This window comes from Homalodisca vitripennis, chromosome 5 (assembly GCF_021130785.1).
Source record: "Homalodisca vitripennis isolate AUS2020 chromosome 5, UT_GWSS_2.1, whole genome shotgun sequence".
Classification (NCBI taxonomy): domain Eukaryota; kingdom Metazoa; phylum Arthropoda; class Insecta; order Hemiptera; family Cicadellidae; genus Homalodisca; species Homalodisca vitripennis.
The window spans coordinates 59,308,762-59,335,374 of record NC_060211.1 but is presented as its reverse complement, the minus strand read 5'-3'; the positions used below and the strand labels follow the sequence as shown (position 1 = coordinate 59,335,374).

General features: G+C 31.4%; 1 protein-coding gene across 1 annotated transcript; it reads right to left on the bottom strand.

Moving 5' to 3' along the window:
- Positions 1-3,369: 3,369 nt before the first annotated feature.
- Positions 3,370-26,613, bottom strand: LOC124363485 (protein gustavus-like). The gene is made up of 6 exons (XM_046818734.1): positions 26,537-26,613; positions 20,968-21,088; positions 20,373-20,552; positions 18,794-18,947; positions 18,221-18,337; positions 3,370-3,488 (listed from the first exon to the last, which is right to left on the bottom strand). The coding sequence occupies exons 1-6, from the start codon at positions 26,611-26,613 to the stop codon at positions 3,370-3,372; spliced, it is 768 nt and encodes a 255-aa protein (XP_046674690.1).

The window sequence follows — 26,613 nt, the reverse complement described above, 5'->3', positions numbered from 1 at the left end:
CTATTCCCAGCTGATGCAGATAGAACTGTCTGGTTCTCAAGTTTGCCAACTTATGCAGATGGAACTAAATTTCCCTGCTTGTAAAATATTAACTGTTCATAATTACACAAAGATTGTGTTATATATTAGTACAAAAAGGCTTAATGTACACATTAATACAATAAAATGAAAAAATCAAAAAATTGCAGATGGAACCCTCTGGTTCTGACGTCTCGATTTTCTTAATTAAATAGATTGATTTGGAGTTGGCTTGAAGTAATACAATCATTGAAGATTATCGTTTTCTTTACCTCTTTCTTTCTACAAATTAAGATAGATAAAGTTGTTTAAGATTATAATTTTAAAAATCACCAGTGCCTTTGTTGTGAGTTTAAACTTTAGATATATAAACTCATGAATATTGTATTATAATAACGAAGCGAAGAATGATATCTTCTAAAATAGTAGTTTTGCGTCTCAACCAGAAAGATTTCTAATGCTGATTTAATAATTAGAAATTCTTTTCACAATATTCAAATAGAAGGAAGTAAAATAGATGGCTCTAAATTGTTTCACTTCATCGTTTTGATTTATTTGGTAAAACAGATGCAATAAGTAATAGATTTTTACACGACGAAATGGTGTAGGCCTGTACACCTCTGTATCCCTGTCTCGAAGTGAAATGGTAGACCTATCTGTAAACTCTTGGTCGATATAAAACTGTTTATCTCATATTTTAAATAACAAGATAACATTAAACTGTATACGAAACTGTTTACTCATGCAACGTCACAAATGTATATGAAATTCGTATATAACATAAAGTATTTTTTACTATTAAATTAAATCGTGGCATTTAGAAATAATTATAACTTATTTTCTTCTCAGCACAAAAGAGCAATTATTTAAAATATTTTACCGGATAGCTTTGGATACTTGCGATAAGTACAAGAATGCATTTACGTCAATTAACTATATTTAACTGTTTTAATATAGACATTTCAAAATAAAGTCAGCAAATCAGTGGTTGCAGAGGCTGGGATTGAAAGTATTCAGAAGTGCCCCTTAATTTTAAAATTATATTTTTATGTCAAACGGGCCTAATTTTAAATATTTCTTTCTTTAAACGCTTATTATATTCCCAGAACCAATATCTGTCTCTACTATACTATTTATGATAAGACAGGTGTTCACAGCAATTATTGGTCTTTCACATCCTGGAAAAACTTTCCACTAACTACCCTTTTGTTTTGTTATGTGCGGCCCCTACTCTACCGCGGTTAGAGGGTAACGGTATTTTTGGATTTCCAGAAACATAAAATCTGCTGATATAGTATTAAAGAGACCGCATAATGACGAGGGACACCCTATTTTATTACCATCCTGACTTCTTGGACTCGAGGTTCAAAAGCCTTCAACCCCTTCGTCAACCGACGGTTACATGGAGAACCTACTCTACTATGGAAATCCTGGTCGTCGATATAACTTGTATTTTAATATACTTTGCACCTATAGACACCTCCATAACTAGTGTATAAGTGCAAACATTACTGAATTAATACTAAAAGCGGGGCGTACAAGATGGTAACTATCGATTATTACGAATTTGCTATGGGTGAAAAAACGATCGCTCATCAGACTTATAATACACTGAGAAACATAAAACAATATTTGTTTTTTATCATTACATCCAAAAAAAAAGAAATACCTTTATGTTAAAACCGTAAAAAAGCCATTTTAGCCACAAGCTTAAAAACACAAGGGTCTGCTTTGACTTGTGACTTGTTTCATACAAAATTTGCGTTAAGACATTTAAACCACTTTAAGTGGTCACATTAATTTTAAAATGTTCTAATATCAATATACCAGATAACTGTGTGTTTAAAAAAAAAATATCCGAAGTTGGGTATTTATTCATAAAAGTCATAAGCTTGGATGTATTTGTATTACTGTATGCATTTTATTATGCATGCCATTAGATTATGTTATGAGAATAGTGGATAGGCTATATATATTTCAATAAAAGCATTTCCTAAATTTCATCATGTCATCTGAATAGCCTAATTAGTAAGACGTATTAAGCAGCAACTAGAGAATTGGAATGTTTTATCATGTTACATTTTTAGGGCACTCCATGCTGTAAGAAAGTTTCTCCGATTTTCAGTTATTTATTGATTATTGATTGCCACAATTTAATATTTACAATGATATACAACACTGAAGGTAAATAATGTTGAAAAAACTTATAAAACACATTTTTTACGTAAGGTTTAGAGTGTATTTTTGATAAAACAACGACTATACTAATTACATTGCATGTTATATGATATAGCACTTGTTACTTGTCCATGAATATTTATTTCATCAGTTGGCTAATTTATCCATGTTCCTAAGCTGCGGACACATAAAATATTTCCAGAATAAAATAAATTAGGTTATATTGCTTAGGAAGTGATTATTTTATACTGGAAATCGTATGTCCACAATTTAATATCTCAAGACAAGCGGAAAATTTAAAAATAAAATACCTAAAAAATACTAACTCGTCAGAACATAATAGTATTATACAAAACACGAATAAAAAATATTAAAAAAATAACCTTGGCGGGGATTGGGACTGCCTGCGCTTAAAACCTTGAACATGTATCCACCACTATCACAGATAACAATGTCTACATGATTCAGTTACCCACAGTCATCCCAGGTTAGAGCAATGTATGGTCGATGGGCCAGTCCTTGATCAGGTTTTTGTACAAAGACCATACATTGCTCCCCTCCCTTATTAGGTCGGCTTAGTTTTAAAATAAACGTTTAGATTATAAAGTTACAACATTTATAAAAATAAATACTCAATAAACTGAATTAGATATGAAGAAGTGTATATTAAATGATCTTAGAAACAGAAAAAGACCGGATATTGGAAAGAATATCAAAATTCCATACTTGTAAAATTAAATAGCAAGGGGATATTTGTCTATACAAATTACATGAATAAATTCTAATAAAACTGATAAACCAACGTATATGTGAGTTTTTCTTTTAGTTTATCTAATGTGCATGGGTTTGCTCTTTTCTTACTATTACCACATAAGTAGAATATTTAACTAGAGTATGCTATATTTGATATAAAATAACATTGAACTTAAAGAAACTCTAAAACACACTGTCATTAATTCTTTTGCTTTTGCTTTATAATGTTAAAGACTTCACTAAATTGTAAATGATAATATATGTCCAATTCTATACTTAATAACACAAATAAAAATAAAAATATAATAAATAGTAATAATGTATAGGATTATAATATTAACTCATATCACTTTCATGCTCTCAAACTATACTCACGTGTAGGTATTAACTTACCATCTGAGCCAGCGTCAGATGCGACAGTTACCCTGTCTGGAGCTGACAATCGGGTACTGGCAGTGCCCGGCAATTCCGCTGAGCGGTCCCCAGCCACTTCCCATTCACAATGAACGACAAAGTGCCGTCCATCATGTCCAGCACAACTATAACAGAATTGTTTTTATTCACTGTAATCGTAACATTTAGTTGTAATTCATTAGACATATGACTTATTGTATTCATTTTTTACTGAAATAAAAGGCTTTTCAAAATGTGTACAATTTACTACGATACTTTAAATTGGTTGTAGGACACAAATTTTGAAACAAGTTTGAAGCATTCAACTTCTAGAAACATATGCAACAAACAGGTAAACGTCTAATAAATACAAAGTATATAGATCCATCCACACTTCCACCTATGTTATTGTTAATGTGTTATTGAAGACTCGGTGCTTTTTTAACTTATTAATACTCATTATTAGCAACAGCATATATCCAATCTAGTAAGAATACCACTTTTATCATACCCGGGTCTTCACCTTACGCTGGTAGAAATCTAGAAACAATATTAAACGTAAATGAACAAAAAACTTAGTTGTTCAGAGTGAATTCAGTTCTGAACTCTTCAATGGAATGATATCACCGTTTTCTGTTCTATATTTCGCGATTTCACTCAAATAATTGTTAACTACAACCGTCAATGCTCCGTTCTAAAATATGACGTTTAGTATGAAATTCTATCGTAACGACGAATATTCAGCAATCACTTGTGCGTGAGAAAAAAACAGATTTTAATATCGGTGGTCCGCGAAATCTTGTATTCCACAGCCTTTGACTCAAATCGGTCCTTGTATCGTCTGCTAGTTTCTTCAGCGGCTGTTATTGTACTGTGTTGAGCTGAGGTTATGTTTTTAATTTACGAATATCAAAAATAAATATTAAATATATCAAACCAAGCAAATTCCTTCTTTACTAACAAATTTTCTAATACTAACGTTATCATATAAAGTTAACCTAAGAGCAAAATATCTAGGGGGAGTAGAGTTATATTCCTCCCCTGCGAAGCAGCTGGGTTCCTCCAAGTAAATTTGTTCAGGTTATTCAATACAAGTATCCTAGTTCAACTATAATACAGGTATTTCGTATGTGCTATTTTTTCTCCGTAGACTTTTAGTATCAAACCTATTGATACTAACAAGCACTAAGAGTTTGTTGTAGCTTACAACCCCGTAATACTTTTCGAAGTAGGAAGTAAAGCTAATGCTGTTTCCAGGGTGCAAAACACACGTTTCGGAACTAGGGTTATAATTGAGAGGTTTGATAAACCAATGACTAATGTCTTTGTAAACAGTGCTGTTACCCAGATAGCCTAATTAAGTTCCTTGCCTATCCTAGCGTCGATCAATAACTTTAAGCTTAGGCTGTTAGGCTTACACGACTTACAGTACGCAAAACATATGATTGTGAGCTATGGAAGTTTTATATAGGCTATATCTAGTATATTGACCACGTAGCTACGCCTAACCTATCTTATGCACCAAACTATTAATTTTAAGAATAGGATAACAAGCTTATACAAGTAACTATGATAACAAGCTATAGGATGTAGAATACTCTTATGCAAGCTAGGAAAGATAGTGAAGGTTAGTAGAACCTATCTACAATAGATATGCTACTGTCACTAAACCACTATAACCTATTAGCTGCGCTTAACCTATCCTACACACCGAGTTGTTAATTTTAGGAATAGAATAACAAGCTTATACAAGTAACTATGATAACAAGCTATAGGATGTAGAATACTCTTATGCAAGCTAGGAAAGATAGTGAAGGTTAGTAGAACCTATCTACAATAGATATGCCACTGTCACTAACCACTATAACCTATTAGCTGCTCTTAAACCTATCCTATACACCGAGTTGTTAATATTAGGAATAGAATAACAAGCTTATACAAGTAACTATGATAACAAGCTATAGGATGTAGAATACTCTTATGCAAGCTAGGAAAGATAGTGAAGGTTAGTAGAACCTATCTACAATAGATATGCCACTGTCACTAACCACTATAACCTATTAGCTGCTCTTAACCTATCCTATACACCGAGTTGTTAATTTTAGGAATAGAATAACAAGCTTATACAAGTAACTATGATAACAAGCTATAGGATGTAGAATACTCTTATGCAAGCTAGGAAAGATAGTGAAGGTTAGTAGAACCTATCTACAATAGATATGCCACTGTCACTAACCACTATAACCTATTAGCTGCGCTTAACCTATCCTATACACCGAGTTGTTAATTTTAGGAATAGAATAACAAGCTTATACAAGTAACTATGATAACAAGCTATAGGATGTAGAATACTCTTATGCAAGCTAGGAAAGATAGTGAAGGTTAGTAGAACCTATCTACAATAGATATGCTACTGTCACTAACCACTATAACCTATTAGCTGCGCTTAACCTATCCTACACACCGAGTTGTTAATTTTAGGAATAGAATAACAAGCTTATACGATGCAAAAATACACGTTTGCAAACCAGGAAAGTTAGTGATGGGTGGTAGAACCTATATTCAATAGATAAATTGCTGTCACTAACTACGATAACCTATTAGCTGCTCCTAACATATCCTACGCACCGAATTGTTAATTTAAGGAATAGGATTACAAGCTTATACAGCTTATAGGATGCAAAATACTCGTTTGTAAACTATGAAAGGTAGTGATAGGTAGTAGAACCTATATTTACTGATAAATAGATAAATTACTGTCACTAACTACAGTAACCTATTAACTGCTCCTAACATATCCTATCCTATGCATATAGGCGATTACGGCCACAACGTGATGGTATCTTTCTCAAAGATTCCGCAAAATTCAAGGTCAACCAATCAGTATGAACTTTGATATTTAACCTTATAATTTAACACTAGATATTCGTATTCTCATCAAATTTTCTTAATGAGTACAAATCGTGGTGACTCACAAAAAGATGATATATGGTGACTGCCTATTTTCCGATACTGGGCTCCTTTCCTCGAATCGATTCTACAATTCCGCAACGAAGTCAGAAAGCGAACTCCTCGTCTCGTGTCGGGTCGGCTGTATCAATAGACTGCCAGCCGGTCATGAACAGACACGTGTTTTCGTCAGTCGTCGGCGGACGCTGCAGCGAGGTTCCCTAACCTCAAATAAACTCTTTCTAATGGAATGGCAATGGCTATCGACGAAAATAAACTTGACACATCTTTTGTCAGAAAACAACAATAACTATATGAAACATCTCTGGCAAAATAAACCTTTCCCCATGTAATAAAAAAGGGGGTATAAAATTGACCCTTACAGTGTTTGCTGAATCTGATAGTAATGAGACAATGGGATCTCCAAAATGGTCCTTCTAAAGTATGCCTATTAAATCTTTCACTAGAACAGGGGATGTGTTTTATTGTGGGTAAGGGGCATTACGGTCCGGTGCACATATTAAATAAATCGAAAGTCGCAGTTTCGTCCGGCTAGGGATACCCTCTACAGAGAGAACAATGTATCATGCTCGTAGTTCAGTTTTGTCTATAAACTATAAATATTAAACTATAACAGCTGACATCTTTACACTAGTTTTACTGTATCTAAAGAGATACATTGTACATATAAAACTTTATTGTATACAACTTTTATTTTCTCCCCTTTCTGATATTTCTTAAGGTTTCAAGATGGCGGCTATTGAAAGTTTGGCAAATGAATGGTTATGTATCAGTTACTCGTCATTGGCTCGCTGGAGGATACAGCGCTGTTATTTAACAGCTCTGGAGGTGACTGTTAAATAATTCAGGAATAAGAAGATTCATGTGAAAGTTAATTTCTAAAATGGGCTTGTCAGGAAGTCCAGACCTTTATCATAGGAAATTTAAAACTCTTTTTCCATTGCATTTGAGCTATGATCTCTGATTTCCCCAGTACACAGCTCGGGAGAAAAACAGCACCGGTCAGCTATGATGAATTTTTTAGAGAAATTCAAATAAAGAAATTGCTAGCTTTCAGGTGTATTCTAGTGCTTACATGGATTAAGGTATAATTTTGCACAAATTTCAAGTTTTGAGTATACCAGTAAATGGACGTGACCTTGTATGCTCTAAGCAAATCAGTAACACGGGGGATTTAAACCATAAAGGGGGTTTTACTATCTAAAACTTACTTGACTAAATACGGTAATCTTTATAAGCAGAATAAGTTGATCAGGGTGTTTTATTTTTTCAGGAAAGTAATATCCAGGGGAAGAAAGGTTACTGTGGATTGAAAGAATAGGAGTTTCTTTCCTCGAGGAAATTAGTTGTAATGTCTGAGCAGAAGTTATAGTTTTACAGTTACAAAATATAACATATTCATTACATTTACTATTTGAGAAACTAATTTTAGTCTCAGCGGAACCAAAGTAAATACTCCCAGGTTTTATAGATCAAACCCCCTCAAAAACAATATAATCATGATTGAGCGCACACCCTAGTTCGAATTAGGGGGTTTTGAAATTGCCAGAATGCTCTTTGAGATAATAAATATTACCATTGCACAAGCAATTATTTATTTTGCATGTCAAACAAGCTCAAATTGATTGTATTGTAAGGACTACTATAATAGGTTATGCCTATTAGTATTTATACATGAGAAATGTGAGTGATGAAGCATTCCCTATGCCTATTAGCAACCGTATTTCTTGCTAAAACTCCAAGAAACTCCAACGTGTTGGAGACGTTCAGTCGTACATTATTACTCTGTAATGGTCCAAGCAGTGAATTCACTTATAGATATCTAACTGTAAAACAGCTCAAAACAAATGTTTAGAAAATTATTGCAATTTCCAAACAATTTACAAAACAACAGTCCTTTTAAAACGGACAATTCTTCATGGTTAATTTGTCTAATATGATGATTAAAAAATGTTAAATTTCTCAAAATTAATGTCAGATACTTTACGTCTGTCTGTTTTGGTTACCAATTCAAAAAGAAGGACTTTGTAGTTTCATAAAATATATTCTAGTTGGATTTCTTTACAATTGTCTTAATTAAAAATATATCTTAAACAAAATGTTTATTCTAATTTTGTTAACACATGTACATTTTGCACTAGAAACGAAAAGAATAGGTTTTAATATTTCCTCTATAGTTAAGATATAGTTATTTTTTACAAATAGTTTTTACAGGTAAAAGTACGTCATATTTAAGTTATAGTTGGTATATAAAAATGTTTATGGTACAATAATACAAATAAACATTTAAGAGTGATATTTATATGAATAATTTACATTGCGAGAGAGCTCAAAGTAAGTTATTTCATGATGCACAGGATCTTTCTGTAACGTTAATAGGCACATTATGATAATAAGTTTTAAATAAGGAAAAATAATTTATAATGCTTCTTAAACTTCTAAATTTTTTTGAATGTTGGTTTGATGCTCACCTAATTTGAATGAATCTCAGTGAACATTTTTACACAGTTTACTGGTAGGTTGATAATTTACACCAAGTACATCCTTGTAAACTTGTAGTAGATATAGATACAAAAACAAAGCACCTAATTACACATGTACACATGTAATTAGCATGTGTACTTTAAACATTCTGCTTCTAAACAAAATTTTTGTTTAAAAATGTGACTAAAAATCACTTAGTAATTCGGAACAATTTTGAAAAAAGATCGTCAAAAGCTGCACACTCCTCGGAGTGCATGGTAATTCCCAGAAATCAAACAATGCAGAGACGTTTAAGTGAGGCTTGTTTAGTGCCGGCACTGTTCACATTTCTATGAATTGTAATAATTAGAAGCTGCTACTTCTACTGTAAACTGCAGATGTATTTATGGTGTTGTTGGTAAGGATTAGTGGACTTTGGGTCAGGGAAACTTCCCTGGGTAAAAGGTCGGTAAGGAGTCGTAGTCGGTCGGTGCAGTCCCACTTAGAGCTACGGAACAAACCTTTAATTAGCAGTTACAATTTACAGTTAGCATTAAAATTTAAAATAATTTTCATATAATTTTCTTGTATTAGAAAGTACTAGTGCCTGTAATATTTATATTTATGTTTATAATATTCACTTTGGGTCCCCAGATACTATAAAAATGTTCTGGATATGTCCAAAATACAACTATATATAAAAAAGTAACATTAACAAATTGACTCGTTGTAATTGAATAGGTTATCAAACTGGAAATCTTAAAAATAGACAATCGTTAACTGTATCCAAAAATTGAACTATTTTCTTTGTTTTGTGCGGTATAACAACAATATCACTTTAATTAAGACAATACTCATCAACATGCTTATTTCAATATGAAAATATAAAACAAATTAAATTTGAGTAGCTTCTACGATTTAAAAACATATTGGAGGATAACTATCTAAACTAGGCGATCCATTCAAGTCAAACAATTACTTGGACACATTTGTATGTTCAATATTAGAGGTAATGTTATGCAAAATTTATAAAAAACTATGATTTTCATTATGAAATATGAGTGGTTTAATACATATAAAGAACGTATTGCCTTAGTTGTAAGGTGGGTTGTCTAAAGTTGTGAGGTGTTTTTCAGTTTAACGAAATCGTACATTACAGCATAATTATTATACTTTACAAAAATGCTAACACACTATGTTACTAAACTTGAATTGTGTGACCATGCCTTAAAATATAGTGCTAATCCTGATCAAAGCGTATCTTAGTGTATGAAATGTAAACAATGCTGTAATACATTTTAGAATATAGGCATTGGTATTTCTCTCCTTACAGTGCACTCTTGATAGTAAAACGATTAAATGAACTTCCGGATAGTCGGAAATGTTGGGATTTTTCGAAAGAGAATAGTTGGTTCACCTAAAAAATATAATATAATTTAATGTGATGCACTATATGACATAGATAACTTATACAATACGTGCTTTAGTACAACTATAATATACACGGCAAGTAAGTTAGTAACAATAAGAAAGTAACAGGTCTACCAACAATACAGTCAACTTGTGATGGGAATATATAACTGAGTTAGTGACAACTATTCTGTCATCATAACCCCGTTTCCTATGATAAAATGTCACGGGAGTTTGTTGTTATAAACTAGTGCAGTAGTATTTTAAATTCAGTAATGAGTAAAATGTCAAGTCGCTGAATATTATAAATACTGTTCTCAATAACTGCCGTCTAAATAATTTATATCTGGTGCACAATTAAAAACATATTAGACAATGAGGACACCTCGTCACATATATTCATCTGGATGACTGCTGAGTAAACCAGGCAGACTTCTTTTGTAGTGTAGGTGTCTCAGACGTTAGCAGAATGCAAAGAGTTCGTCTTTATCGTCTTCAATGTTTTAGATGTTTTCAGACAGACGCATACCTAAACTCCTGATTCCAGTCAGGTTTATGACTGCCTAGTGTATTGCAGATAATTGCATATTTGGATGGCCCACGTTTTAAATTAAGAATACGGCATTATAGACGTTAAGTGTCTACATAATTGATATTCAAGTATGTTTTAAAAGTGAGTGAATATTTAGTGTTTATTCATCGTTTATATAAAAAAACTACGTTTTAAGATCTGCAATCTCATCTCTTCCTCAGGTGAATAATTCACCTAACACATGCTTATGCATGCCACAAGACTCTTGTATGATTTTTTTAAATTGTAACCCTACCTTCATGTTGCATAAGCATATCTCTAAAGTGATTGTGTTCCATGATGCATTGAGAAATTTCGTTCAAAGAACCAATGTTGGAATTGTTGAAATTACAAACTTAGTTATCATATTTTTTGTCATGACGATTGTGGAAAGTTTGGTAACTTTAGACCTACTAGTTCTAGCCTCCTAGACTTCAACTTAAAGTGCCAACGTCCGTTTATTGCCAGTAAAATTTGGTTTTGAAAATTATATATTATTTTTCCGAATTGTAAAATATTCCCGGCCACTTTTTCGATCTTAGTTTTCTTATAAAACTTCCTATTATTTAATTATATTTTCGTAAATAATTATATTGGTCGAGCCGTTCTCTAGACTGATGTTTAGCAAGACACTGTGATTAATTTCTATTTAAAAATAAAAAAAGAATCCTGTTTAACCAATCAGAACTTAACACATCAACATAACATAACCATGAGCTACAGAAAATAAAAAAAAACAGCTGTCAAGCTGTCAGGACGTTCCTGCTAGGCACAACGGTAAGAAGTGCAGATTTTTCTACCAACACGATAGTGCACTAAGGCGATATCATTTTTAAAATTTCAAAACAATTATCGTTACTTTCCTCTTCAGCGGCAAGATCCTTTTTAATTGTAACACACGCATCAGCAACGACAACACTAATATCGTCAAATTGTATTCCTACAGTTACGGACAATGCAATTCGATGTAGGCTATTTTGTTCTTTAAATTAAGTGGCTTTAGCTGTAGAATGAGTGACTTTCAGACATTTGCAATTGGATTTGTTTTCCGTGACTACAAATATTACAATGAGATGTTTAGGCCAAGCAATTAACGTTAATGTCGATGCTTTTAAGGAATATATTGTATACGAGATTATAGATTTTTCATAGGTTATAGTTTGTATTATTCACCCGGATTAAGGTGTCCTTATGAAATTCGGAACACATTCAGTCTCCACTCCTGGCACTCTCTCTCTCTCTCTCTCTCTCTCTCTTCTCTCTCTCTCTCTCTCTCTCTCTCTCTCTCTCTCTCTCTCTCTCTCTCTCTCTCTCTCTCTCTCTCTCTCTCTCTCTCTCTCTCTCTCTCTCTCTCTCTCTCTCTCTCTCTCTCTCTCTCTCTCTCTCTCTCTCTCTCTCTCTAAAACACTTGCATTACATTCAGATAATAATATGAGTAGTTACTACTTAATTTATGTTTCTTTAGTTTAATATGTAAATTAATTAAATGATTGTTCAAACTTATATCAGATACATTATATCAGGTTACGCATGTATTTATTTTGTACTAAATTTTCTTTCTCCTTATGCTTTTCCGAAGTCTAGAATTTATTTAAAAGTTGAATTAGTCCTCATTATATTTGTATGGGTAAAGTTATTAAAATTACTGTATATAAATATATCGGTATGATTGAATACGTTCGTTAAGTTTCAGTATACTTAAATTTAACTATTATTTTTGTTGCAGGTTCTCGTCATTGAACTTTGAAGAGGACGCCAAAAATATATTTATGTAAAAAACAAAAAAACTTAACTGGAAAACTGTGTAAAAATTAAATAATAATTATGTAAAAAATTAAAAATAGAATAAAAACAAAAAAACAAAAAACATGTTTAAGGCTGTCATTGGAGGTCCAGAGCCCTCATGAGAAAAGCCGATGGGAAATGTAACGAAAACCAAAGAAAAAATCAGCGGATTAGAAGAAGCATCGCGGCTAACTTTAGAAATACAACTATCTCGTTACTGACTCCTTAGTGGCATGGATGTGAACTGTTTAACATGTACGTGGTTCGTATGTATCAGAATACTACTCAATATTACAACAAAATTATTTTAATCTATAAAACTTTACAGCCTCTCAACCAATTAAAGATTCAGATAATTATGTTCTACGGATTGCATATACGTAAGTTTATATGTAATCTGATCTTTACTACTCTTTTAGGTGATAGTGATTATTTATGTCCAAAAACACTAGTTAATGTATCAATCCAGTAATATTAACTTAAATTTGTGTATAGTGTTTCAAAAATTTTCCGTAAATCGTTTATTCATCGCCTCCATTTTTGAAGATATAGCCTACAAGCTACATTAAATTTATCCCATACATGTACCTCCTAATGGTGTAGTAATACAGTATTTAACAATGATAGAAGCACAGGCTTTTTTATACACTCTCTGCATTTTAGAATTTTAAAAAGTTTAAAGTTACAGTTAAAAATCGTACTTTGTTTATTTATTCTACCAATATTTTTATTAAGACTTACTTATAGCGTTTATCAAAGTAGCCTACGCCAAACTTAATCAAAGCACATCCCCAGAATCTTTGTTGAGTTTGCTTCCTTTAAAAGAACACCAGGCCGCAATATATTAGGTTAAAGGCAGAGGTTAATGACATTTTATTATGATTAGACAGTTTAAAAATCCATTTCACCAGAATACTGATTACATGAATTCAATTACCATGAATGATAAGATTTCTTTTGTTCAATTGGTTTCAAACGGAGAACCGTGTCATCCAAGTACTGAATTAATACCATGGTGGATAACTGACTTAAGTCTGCGCAAATAAAGCAAATAAATAAGAGGTCTGAAGAACACCATTAGCCATTTTTTAATTTTAAATTAAATGGCTAATGACTTTTAAATTAAATTTGAAATTGTGTTACTGGGATATGAGTGATCACGTTTACGATGGTGGTACTGTGGTAACTAGTGTTTGTCTGTTTATGGATCAATTAAAATTGAAGAAATCGATGACATCGCGAAGCCCTTGAGTAAGGTGTAAGTTTTGTTCATCGCGTTAAAGTGTACGTCTCCTACTATAAAATATTATTAGATTTCGTAAAAGAGTGTTAAAGAGCTTTGCCACAAAAAGTTGCTTCCGCCATTGGGAACGTTACAATCCTAAACAAATACTTTCCCAATTCAATTCGAATTAATTTTTATATATTCGGTCTAAAAATTTAAGTGTGATATGCTGTTAGATTTTGAGGGTCGTAATTTTGACAAAAATGTCCACACTACCCACTTTGAATTGTTTACGTTGAAAATGTTTTATCATTTCGTGATTTTGAATTTGATAATGTTTATTGTTTCTTGTTGGAAGCCGTGCTCAGTTACAATAAGCTCATCAGGTTAAGGTTATCACGCATAATCACTATGTAATCAATTCTGCTGTATTTTGAGTTAAGGAGAATAAATTAATTTGTAGCAATACAAGTTTTAAGTTTTGTGAAGTTTTTAAAAATATTTCCGTATGTATAGATTTTTTGTTACTAGATTATATTTGCAATTAGGATTTTAACATAACCATATAACATTGAATACATTGATTACATTCAGTCTTTAGATAAGGATCCCAGCTATTTATTTATATGGTCTGGATGTTTTAAGTAACTGTTCCTTTTCATGAAATTCTAAAGTTGCAGTTTACACTGACGGGTTGTGGAATACGTGATCCCTTGTGCAATGAAATAGCCTGAAGATACCACTTGATCGAGTACCAGAAGTTACGGGAATGTTAAGCTCTTCTAGCTCCATTAGTCAAATAATTGAATGAATCTATGGTTTGAATAATTATGTGATTATGTATTTAATTGTCAGTTAACTCAAAAGGCTGATAGCAAACTCAACCAGAATGCCAATCCTGCTAGTAATGTTATGACTATTTTTAAATTAATTTAGAATACATAAACATTTTTGTCCATGTATAAACTTATAAAAATATAATATCTTCTTTTAGCAATATTCTGATTTCTGGACATAGATTAAATACCTGGGATTATTTAAACATAATAAATTTTTAAATTTTGTTATAAGACACAGATCATATATAAATAATATTCTATGAGTTATTTAATAATTACCGAATATGCTCGTTTTATTTGCTTAATCTTCGCTGACCATATCATAAATACCTTTACTGTCTCTAGAAACGGCGGCTTCTCAATATTACGACCCCTTGTAATATTAACAATACCGGCGCTCAACACGTCTGTGAATCTGCTTCGTATTGATCTGTTACTTTTAATGTTATATTGTTATAATGAATAGTTTTGAGAAACAAAGGCTAAAGCCTCACAACAAACAATCTTTCGTGGAAACTATTAATAGTTCTTTTCTGACTAAACGTAACGAAATTCCTTTGGACAGTGCTTAAAAAGTAGTACCACAATACTGAGAACACGTATTCAATCTCATTTATTTACACAATTACTCAGGTATACACAAATAATAACTAAGCCAGGGATTAATTGTGTAAGCAATGTTTCGATGTAGTCAGAAACGGAAGGCTTTTATGTAACATACTTAATTCTTTATATGCAATATATACAAATTACAGAAAAACAGTTAAACGTATATAAACAGTTGTCTGGTATAGTATTTCTCTTTTTTATTTAAAAACTAAAAGTAGTTGTTTAAGTGGGTAAGATTATTGTAACTTTCAGGTCCACGAAATTCAACTGTTTACTTAATACCAGACTTAAGTCAATTTTCGTAAAAAATATACGAGACAGTAAATATATTTAGTTAATATTAAATATATATTACGCAAAAAAGTAAATTTAATTATAATTTTACGTATGAAATTTCTAAATCGAAATGTAATACTAAATGGTATAAAATAAGTTTCCTTCACTTTGGATTTACTTTTCTCTAACATACCGAACTAACAGACAAGAAAACACACGTTACTGCTTTGTGTATTCAGGGACAAATTTGCTCTTGAAATTTAGTTCAAAAAATGTTTAGATTTGTTAAGATCAAAACTTTAGTTATTTTCCCAACTGATGCATATTATTATACAGATTTATATAAAGGTGTTTAAAAAATAATTTATTCTTTCTGTATTTTATTATAAAATAATCATTCCTAATGTAGCGTGATATGGATTCGCGTAGACTTACAATGTGGGTTTACTCTCAGATTAAAAAGTACAAGTGCCCTAGTTTGCACATCAACAACGAACCAACTTGAATAGCAAAAATAACAGAAGTTAACTTATAATTTCCCTTTATTATTTTTTAAAAATATACAATTAATTAAAATCATATTTTCAAATTTTTACGTTGGTAAAAGCGAAAAAGTGTTCCAGTGTTTGGTGCTTTTGAAACAAACTTCACTTATGAAAATTCATAACTGAGGAAATTGTTATCCGATTGACACAGTTACTATACAGTTTTTGTTATAATATATAAGAATCTTAGTATTATATGAAAAAGCTATTATAAATTGCCATTATTAATTGTAATCTGACCTTGACCGGATGGTAACAGCATTGAATTGATTTGGTACAAAGCTCTTTAAATACATATTTTGGAAATTTAATTTTGATAACCTCTATTTACAATGAATATTTCTTAATACAGGTTTAATAGAGGAGGGTTTGTCAATTTACCGCGGCCAGCGCCTGTTTTAGTGCCCAAATAATAAATCCAACCTGTAAAGTAACGGGGTACCCAGGGCGTCAGACAGGTACTTGGTTCAAGAATATTATACAAAATCGATTCCCTTACTAATCATAGATAAAAATTAAAATAATGTTATTACATCAGGTAAATTTAGTAGATTAGGGACAGTAATTTAAGGGCAGTTTATGCGTCCAATTTTAGTCGTAAGTTGTCTAGCTACAGTAATTCCAAGAAAGATATGGAAAGCCCAACAATGAATATTATGTTTTACTACCTGTTTAATAATTCTTTTTTACATTTACATACATAACCATTTTATCAGTCAGAATTTATTAAAGATTACAAATGTCATTAAAATATAATCGTAAAATCTCTAATTTTGACTAATGCCAGCCTCAAACATTTTAATTTAGGGGTACAAAGTCAGTTGAAACTTAAAAAATAGGAAGAATATTACTCCGATAGTATAACATTAATGCATCAATAGTAAAAATAAGAATGTTAGATGATTTTAACAGGTGACGGGATGCAATTACAAGTCTTCTCATTGTTAAGGAAGGATACAAGGATAAATTGGATGCTCTACCCCTGCTTTCCCCTAGCAAAGGAAATATTAACAAATATCTGTCTGTGCGTTATTTTGCGGGAAGAAGTGTATAACAACATGTTAAAGTATACACTATATTTTACGTAACATGTTAAAGTATTTGAAATAAAATAACACACGGAGAATATGTGAATTAATTTGAATACTCTCAAATAGTAAGTTTAATATAATCACCAAACCTGCTCCCAACGCCGTTCGCAGAGGATTGGATATACCGTATTAGTCATCGTCAGACATACGGTATACTCATAAGATTGTTTTGTGCGATCACATTTTCCATCGACTTTTCTCATGAGGGCTTTGGACCTCCAACGGCAGCCTTAAAAATGTGTTTTGGCTATCCTTTTTAATAAAGGATTATTACAGCCATGTACCTAAAAAACTAAACAATTATTTTGTTAATGATACCAAATATAACTAAAAATTACTTCCTAGTATCACAAGACATTCAAATATTTATCATAACATTTTCTAGAACATAAAAACTCCAAGTATTTACAAAAAAAGATTATAGTATTTACAAGCTAATAAATACTACTACACATTACATTTCAAACACAAACCTTATACATATGCTAACATAACATGAAAACTAATGTTACTTGTCTACACTAACAAATATTAATACATATTTTTTAATTTGATAACCTATTATTAAATATTTATTTTAATGAAATAATTCATCAAGTATAAGAGGTATAAAACGTACAAGTAAAATAAGAGGGGATGGGTAAACTCAACCTGCGGTTATTTTACTCAGCATAAAAATAAACGTGTTGTAAAAACAATTTTTAAATCCTACGTAGTTTTTAGAAAATTCACTGATTTGTCATATTATACGATAACCTGTCAGAATTCAATGAAAAGAGTTTTAAGACTTTCGTATCAAAAGTCATTGCATAGACAATGACTTGATTCTAAGCAAGTTCTGAATTTATCTAACCTATTACACTTTGAATTAGTATATAATTAAAATCACTATGTATTCTAATCCTTGTTTTTAAGAATTATCCTTTTGTCTCACAAACTATTACCCATGCCTCTTTTATTTAAATTATTTCTAATTTAAGTTTAAATTATTTCAATCAAACATTTTAGTAATTTTTAAATTTTAAGACTTATACTACATACTTACTTAAGAGACCATACTTACCACCTGAGATAACGCCAGATACGGCAATTACCTTGTCTAGATGTAACGATAGGGTACAGGCAGTGCCCGGAGATCCCGCTGAGCGCTGTCCCCAACCACTTTCCGTCCACAATAAACGACAAAGTGCCGTTTGACATATCCAGCACAACTGTAACAGAACAGTATTATTAGTGATATTTCTATGTTTAGTCTTGTACAGTGTTTTATTGCACTCCAATTTTAACATGTTATATTTATTAATTATAAAAATACTTCAACTCGACAGAATGTAATACTTTCCGGGTGTTTCACTTTTATTACTTTCATGTTAATTAATTTTATGCATTTTGTACAATATATAATTATGTAATAGCACCGTTTTCATTCTTATGCCGTACGAATTTAAATTTCTCTAATTGTCTTTTTACAAATAAAACATATATCTGGAAGTAGAGAACACTTCCATTGATATAATTGAATATTAATCTTACAATATTATAATAAAAACTGTAACTTTAAAAGAAAATAGTATAAAAATTACTAATGAATACTTAAATACATCCCTTATATCATACAAACCATCCCATACAAATACAATGAACGAAGAAAGTAATCAACAACTCACCATGGAACTTATCCGGGACGACATATAAACTGCTACCTTGTTGGAGAGGGTAGCATTTATTATCACTGCCATCGTGGACGAAACCATCCACCATGAGTTTGGTGGTGACCAGATCCCATCCCCAGGATCGATGGGCAGGTTCTTCACTGTCTGCCTGTAAAAATAAATATATAATAAGATTCATAAGTAAATTTTACACTTTGATATTTAGAATAATTAAACATATTTTACAGTCAGACTATCTTTCTATGTTTAATACTAATAAAATGATTCATTTAACATTATTTTCTACCGGGATATTTCACAAAACATGACTGGAAAAAACGTAAAAATAGAATACTTGATGAAGGAAACAGGATTTTTCCGGACATTTGCCATCGTTAAGTGAAACAAGAAAACAGTAACACTACGTTTCGAGATCTGCTATCTGATCTTTTCTTCAGGTAAAGAACTAACCTAATACATAATTACAAACTAGGTTAAAATAAACAAATCTTACTAAAGCGTTGTGGCACGCCTGAGTCAGGAATCACAACCTACATGTTGTATGTCAACTTCACTAACACTAAATACATGCACTTAATAAAAAACTATACAAAACACCAATCATTAAACTAAACTACGGAAATGGCCATTTCCGTCAGTCGTAAATGGTTAGTAGACGAGTGAAGACATATTGTGACCTGTATTCCGTAGTTTAGTTTAATGATTGGTGTTTTGTATAGTTTTTTATTAAGTGCATGTCTTTAGTGTTAGTGAAGTTGACATACAACATGTAGGTTGTGATTCCTGACTCAGGCGTGCCACAACGCTTTAGTAAGATTTGTTTATTTTAACCTAGTTTGTAATTATGTATTAGGTTAGTTCTTTACCTGAAGAAGAGATCAGATAGCAGATCTCGAAACGTAGTGTTACTGTTTTCTTGTTTCACTTAACGATGGCAAATGTCCGGAAAAATCCTGTTTCCTTCACAATCCTTCCATCGTCAAAAATAACCTTCAAACAAAGAGAATACTTGATATCCAATTGACAAATATAAATTTATATAAGTTTATGGTATATACTATTACATTTACATGAATTATGATCACAAATTTATCAAGTTTGCTTATGTGAAGGCATATCTCTAAATCTATAAATCAGAGAGGTTACTTCTTTTGCTCGATATGTAATTGTTTGTAAGTGTATTCAAAAATTATAAAAATATTTTATACAACTAAAAATAACAATACCATCACGAATTGTTTCTTTTAGAGTAAGAATTTCTAATTTGAAGGTCTTTTTATATGCTAAGATTAGACATATGAAAACATTACTAGCAACGTAATAAAACCAATCCAGATGTACACTGTAAAATTAATTTTGAGTAATCGAAAGAGCTTATTTCTGTTTAACATTCATTGTAATGAATGGACATCGAAATCATTAAGTATTCAATGATTCTAGTCAAAAAGCAAAACCAAGGAGAGGAAAAGCACACTGTATTGCTATTATAAAGGAAACGAAAAATTATGATGAGGACTTATCCATAGGAAGGGACATTCTTAATAAAAATAAAAATATGTTAACCACAACTTACCTTTCGTTTTACGGGATACATTAAGCCACCTTTTGTGGCAACTCCCACCACAGCATGGCTGCCGCGAGTCTCAGATGGCCAGTCCATCTCCCAGATGTACAGGCCCTCTGTTAAACACGGTGCTTCCTTAAGTTTCTCGGTAGTCGTTGCTCGTGGAAATCTGAGGTCGGTTGGTAGTAACTAAATAACAAAGTTATCGAAATTAAAGTTTTTATTATAAACGTTTACTTAAACATTTACATTGTTGAAACACAAACTTAGACACCTACAACTGAAGATTAAAGGTATTCTTCACGAAATAAATTCTAATAGTTTATCGGAATATAAGTTTTAAATGACCTAATATATCATACCTTCATTATTTTAAAGATATACTTTCTGAAGGTTAATATTAATGTTCATGTATTGATAATAATTTTAAAAAAATTCATAAATACCAGATCTTGTAAAAAACATTATTTGTTATAAGCTGATAATCACGGAATGCATCCATGTTACTAAACTCTTGCAATCCAATTCAGTCAGGGTAGAGGAGGGTTATAATTGTATTGAACTAAGTAAACATAGATTTTAATAAGGATATATGTCTACTTACTGGTCGAGAAAGATGGAAGACCGCATCCAAAATTGTCCAGCTATAATGGACATGAGGCTTTTCATCATCGTCCAAATCCCTGAGAGTGATGTCATAACGGGACGGAACTCTTCTCATCGACCTAAAAAAATTATTCAGAATACTTAGAATTTAAAAAAACAATGATAATACTTATGATTTACTACACAAATTTAACTGATACGTCCAAATATGGCACTGAAAACATCTTAGACCGGAAATATATTATATGGATTGGAAATACGTGTTTTTACCGAAATGAGACTGTGGTACATATTTTTATATTATTTTTATCGGGAGAACAAGACAAACATTAAAATTTTCCTAGAGGAAACTGTGTACATTTCCAGATTACCACTGTGTCCGTACTTTGATTAGTCTCGCATGGAAATTATAAAGATAACAAAACATATGTGTCGTTGATAAAATGTTTTGGGGGTTTTATGGATTATTTAACACTTGGGGTTTATTTATTCAACACATAGACAACGACAACGCTCTGAATATGCAGGGGCGGACTTATGAACTTTTTACCCCTAGGCACTTTTCTGACTGCCGCCCCTTGAAACATGCATGTGTCACAAAGTCATTATTTCAATAAAAACTTATATCTATCGAGTTCATAAACGGTTGTTCATAAAAACGCCAAGATTTACTTACTTATATTTTAATTACATTTAAAAAGGTGTATACTTCTACAAATACAACTTTATTAATAAAATACTTTAATAAACATTACCTAATAAACCAACGTATCAATGATTCTTACTTACGGAAGTCTTTCTTATGTTTTTCTTCCATTGGTTTCCCCCTACATTTAACAACTCCGATCTCCTCTATTAAGTCTTTAACTTTTTAATCACGGTTCAAAAGTTCAGCCTTTATGTGTAAAAATAGCCAACAAGTTCATTTTTTCTTTATTCATTCTGGATCTTAGGCAAGATTTTATTAATTTTAATGCAGAAAATAAAAGATATGCGGGGCAGTTTGAAACAGCTGAGCACAAATACATACGAAGAGCTATATCTGTATTGGGAAATTACACCTGGATTTTTTTTTCTCTTATGAGCTTAATCGTCGATAAAGGGTTAATCATCGATAAAAAACCGCCACTCTTCAAAAAGCCAGAGAAGTGTACACACTCATGTAAAAATGATTTTTATAAAAAGTTTTTTATCACGCTCAATAATAGTTAGTCGAAGAAAACAACGGTAGGTTGTTAAAAACTGAGAACTTATCCGCAATAACGTCATCAGCGTTTCTGCGCTTCAGTAAAGCTGACTTGAGTTCGTCAAGAACAACATCATATGTTTCTACTCAAAATTTATAACGGACTGTAGGAATAATTTCGTTTTCATTGGTTTCTTCTGCCTGGATTTTCCTTTTTCTCTGACGTTTGTAGCTTGGTTCTCACTCTACGTCACACCGTTTCTTACATATCGTACGATTGCATCTGCAGTTGACTAAATCAATGAGGTTTAAAGTTAACACAGTCATTACAGAGTTAAGGTTAACTCCTTTAGATTTGTGGCCCGTAATCGGTAAAAACAAGAGAAATCGTTTAACAGGAATGCCATTTTCTTTATCAAACCTCAAAACAAATGACAATTGGTTAGTGTAACTTATGTCAGGCTTTGAGTCTACTATTATGGAGTAATACTTGACTTGTTTCAACTCTTTAATTATGAAATATTTTACTTTAGAAGATGACAGTTCAATGATTCCATTACAGATAAACGATGAAAAATAAGATTTTAACAGCCTAATAATGATAACTTTCGTATATGTTCAGCAAGGAAAGGGTTGAGTTCAATGGACGCTATTAAGTCAATGGACGTCATGTACTCACTATTGTTTATCGACCCAAATATCTCATCGACCCTAGAAACGTCCCCTGCTTGCTAGCTTTTTCACGACAGCAAACACACTTCCCAAAACCGTGTATCCAATATTTCCGATAAGTTTCAACGTAAGAATCAAACTGAACTTCAAGCGTTCCAACTCTTCTTTTACAGGTTAATAGCGCTAATTCGGAGTATGTGTTCTTGTGAATTTCAATGAGCGGACAAAAACACCTTTACTGGTTGATTTGGAACCTGCTTGATGAGAACCAAAAAATCTGAAAGAAGCGCAAAATACCAAACCTGTGCTTTTTGAATACACCAAGTAATCTTTTGATATAGTTTCTCTATTTATTACTTTCTTATTAAATACATGTTTGTTTATATATATTATAGTTATTAAAATTAGTTATAACAATTATAGCTATTTCAAACAAAAAGTAGATTGTTGGTGCAGTAATGATTTCCCTAGTACTGTACCTATTCGGGCTGTTACCAATCCATCGCGGGACTATTTTTACACCCTGTATATTTTTTACGTATTGAGAGAACGACGAATTCTAAAACCCACTTCAGAAAAAAGTAAATTAAAAAAAGTCTCGCAATAATATTTGTATTTTAAAGATTAATTCTTAAATCCACGTAGCAGCTTCAGGATGGCTGCTATATATCAAAACTGGCCTATCAAATGTAACTTCTATTTATAGATTTGAATTAAACAGTTTCCGTGTGTTAAATACCACCGCCCTTACAACCCCTTTCACGTAATTTATTGTTCTTCCAAAGGGAAATGCTTTGTAAGTGAGAAGGAATGACAGAAAAAATTTAGATGAAAAAGCCAGAAAAGATAACACTGTTGTAAAAAGAAACTACTTTAAGATAAAACAAGGTTTGAGATCCGAATTTGAACAATAATCACAAACTATAATAACGGAAATTGCATTAAATTTTGATTTTTTTTATGCATTCAGATAATTATAAAATTGAAGTTATTTATCAAATGTAGGTTTTACTTTTTATGACGATAAAAAGGTTACAGGTACCTCATTTTTGGTGATTTAAAAACAAACTGAACTTTGAACATTTGAACTTAGAAACTCGTGAGGCAATTACATGTTATCGTTTATACAAAAAAAAATATATATTCATACATATATGTATATATACATATGTATACTATTTTGTGAGTATGCAATTTTGAAATATATTGATTGTATGAAAAGTGTTTGAAAAATTTACAGTTTTAGTTTGATTCTTCACTGGACGGTTCAAACATTTGGCATTGTTCTCATTATGGAGGTTACATTTTTAAAATAAAAATTAAATCTTTAAACTAATTGAACACCAATTTATCTTCATCTGAACAGTTTTTTTTTCAATATATCGTTGCTTTTGCTTTGAACGTCTAAACCGCAGGACTGCCCAGAGGAATTACTTGAAAGTCTGGACGTTGCATATCGAACTCGCATGCTAAAAGTTTTATATAGGTTCCTGCTGGTATATCAGTCGTATATCAGTTGAAGCTTATCAGCTGTTTTGCTTCAGTTGTAAAATATACAAGATGTTAAAAAAATTCACCGTTATTTGCAGTAATTGTTATAAAATTGAAAAATTGTGGTCCCGGCTTGATACAAGCATACCTATAAAGTCATTGTGTTTGCTCATGTACTGACGGATTTTGTTGAAAAGATAACTTTCGAATTTTTATAAGATTACTAAATAACAAGTTTCGAGTAAATTTTTGTACAATGTTATTACATGTTATTGTACAAAATTATATTACAACTACTTTCTTTGACATTTGACTTTGAAGATTTTTAACAGGCGGAATTTTGTTAATTTTAAAGCAAATGACACCCATTTTATTTAAATTGCTGTCTTATGTTTTTACTCGCTATGTACAATGTTTCATATGTGTACCTTTACTAGTTCTGAAAGTATTAATTGTTTCTAAAACAAAATATAAAATGTTGACTAGCGACTAAACTAGAGAATTCTGGATCTTAGTATATAATTATGATATTTTTGTTTAAAATGATTTATATTATCATCTATAGAAGTTTGTGATTCCTTTTTGTAAACACTCAAACTGTAAACAATATGCCCTGCATTTGATTTCTTTGTTCTTACCATAGCCTGATTTGTTATGCAGTTTATATAAAATTATAACCATGAATTAATACTGTATTGCTAAAATAATTTCTTTCTTTTTATAGTACTTTTTGGTGTCAAAAACTATTATGTAATATACATTATTATTTAATATAGGCTACATGTCTTATAAAATTCGAGAGATCTTAATCTTTTGACGTGGCTTTTTAATATTAAAAAATGCAAAATTAAAAATCAATGTATCAAAATACCATATAATTTATTAAAATATATTTAGAGCGCGTTGTTCAAATGAAAACATTGAGCAGGTAAGTCCAGCTTATCATTATGTTGTGCTTAACCAAAATTGTAAACTAGATTATTAAATCTTTCAGAGATTTTTTTTATAAGCTAACTATTTATTTATATATTAATTTACCAGTTTTTTACTTGTTACTATATTTTAAACAGAATAGATAAGTTTGTGGACTGCCCATCATAGTGGCGAAAATATATGTTATGACCTGTCAAATGTAATCGACTCTAATGTGTAAACATTGTTGTGACAGCATGTATGATAATTAATTTGACCACTATTTTCAATTTATTTACATTTTAGTGTGTACATTTTCCAAGTAGTAACCATGAGTTTTATACCCTTTTTAGTTTTAAGCGATTAGCTAAGTACTCTACCCTAGAAATCTACTTATTAAAGCACTTCAATAAATTGTCCTAATACGTCAGATTTCTATAATTCGACCCCAAACACTGATTGCCTTTGAAGTAGTCGGCAAGAACACTACAATATGACAGTTCGCTGGACTTTGCGGTTGAACTAACGTATCAATTCCAGCTCTCGAAGTTCAAATATTAAAAAATATATGGTACAGTTTATAAGAAAACAAACACGCAAATAGTGTTATTGTTAATTTACTATAAACAGTATTTTTATAGAATATTAAGTATTAAACATAGAACACAAAGTTGTTATTTTACTTTAATAACAAATTTATTTAAAGCCTTTTATTTTATTTATTTTTAGTTTATTTTAACAGAACTAGGCATCGCTGATCAGTGATGTATATCAGGAAAAGGACAAAATCGACTACGGAACAAAAGAATACTAAGACCAATTTAAAATGACCATGCATATGCACTTTTTAACATTTTCTTGATGGTGGCAACAAGGCTAACTTGACATTGGCGTTGAAAATATAATTCACTCGAATAAGAAATAACCAGTTAAAATCTACGAAATAACGTGCAAAACCGTGACTAACTTCAAGTATATAAATATATAAAATATGAATATAAATATGTTTTGTCTGTTGTGAACCAATTTAATACATATTACTGTGCAGCGGGACCTCGCTGGCCAGTAAGCCTAGCGCTCTACTTAGCTTAGTAATGCTTTATATATATTATTTAGTACTCGGTTCACTTTATCTTGCTTGTATACAATTCGAGAGGTTATGTTTAGCAGAAAGGAAAACAAACATAATCTAACAATGTTATAGGACATGTCGAAGCTAAGACAGCACATCAAAGTGACTAATTATAGGTTTTATACCACATATAAATTATTAAAAATAATATAGCCTACGGTAAAGTTTACTTACTTCCGTCGTGATTCCGTTGCGTGAATGAACATCGGTAGAAGAGGACGTCCGTGCAGCAGATCCGCTACCGCAGCCAT

Bases quoted from the DNA above. Each gene is read 5' to 3' on its own strand.
- LOC124363485 (XM_046818734.1), bottom strand. From the start codon at position 26,613: ATGGCTGCGGTAGCGGATCTGCTGCACGGACGTCCTCTTCTACCGATG. The intron at 21,089-26,536 runs GTAAGTAAACTT...TAATTTTTTTAG, and splicing joins GCAACGGAATCACGACGGAA to GTCGATGAGAAGAGTTCCGT. The intron at 3,489-18,220 runs GTAATTGCCGTA...ATTCTGTTATAG, and splicing joins TATCGTTACATCTAGACAAG to TTGTGCTGGACATGATGGAC.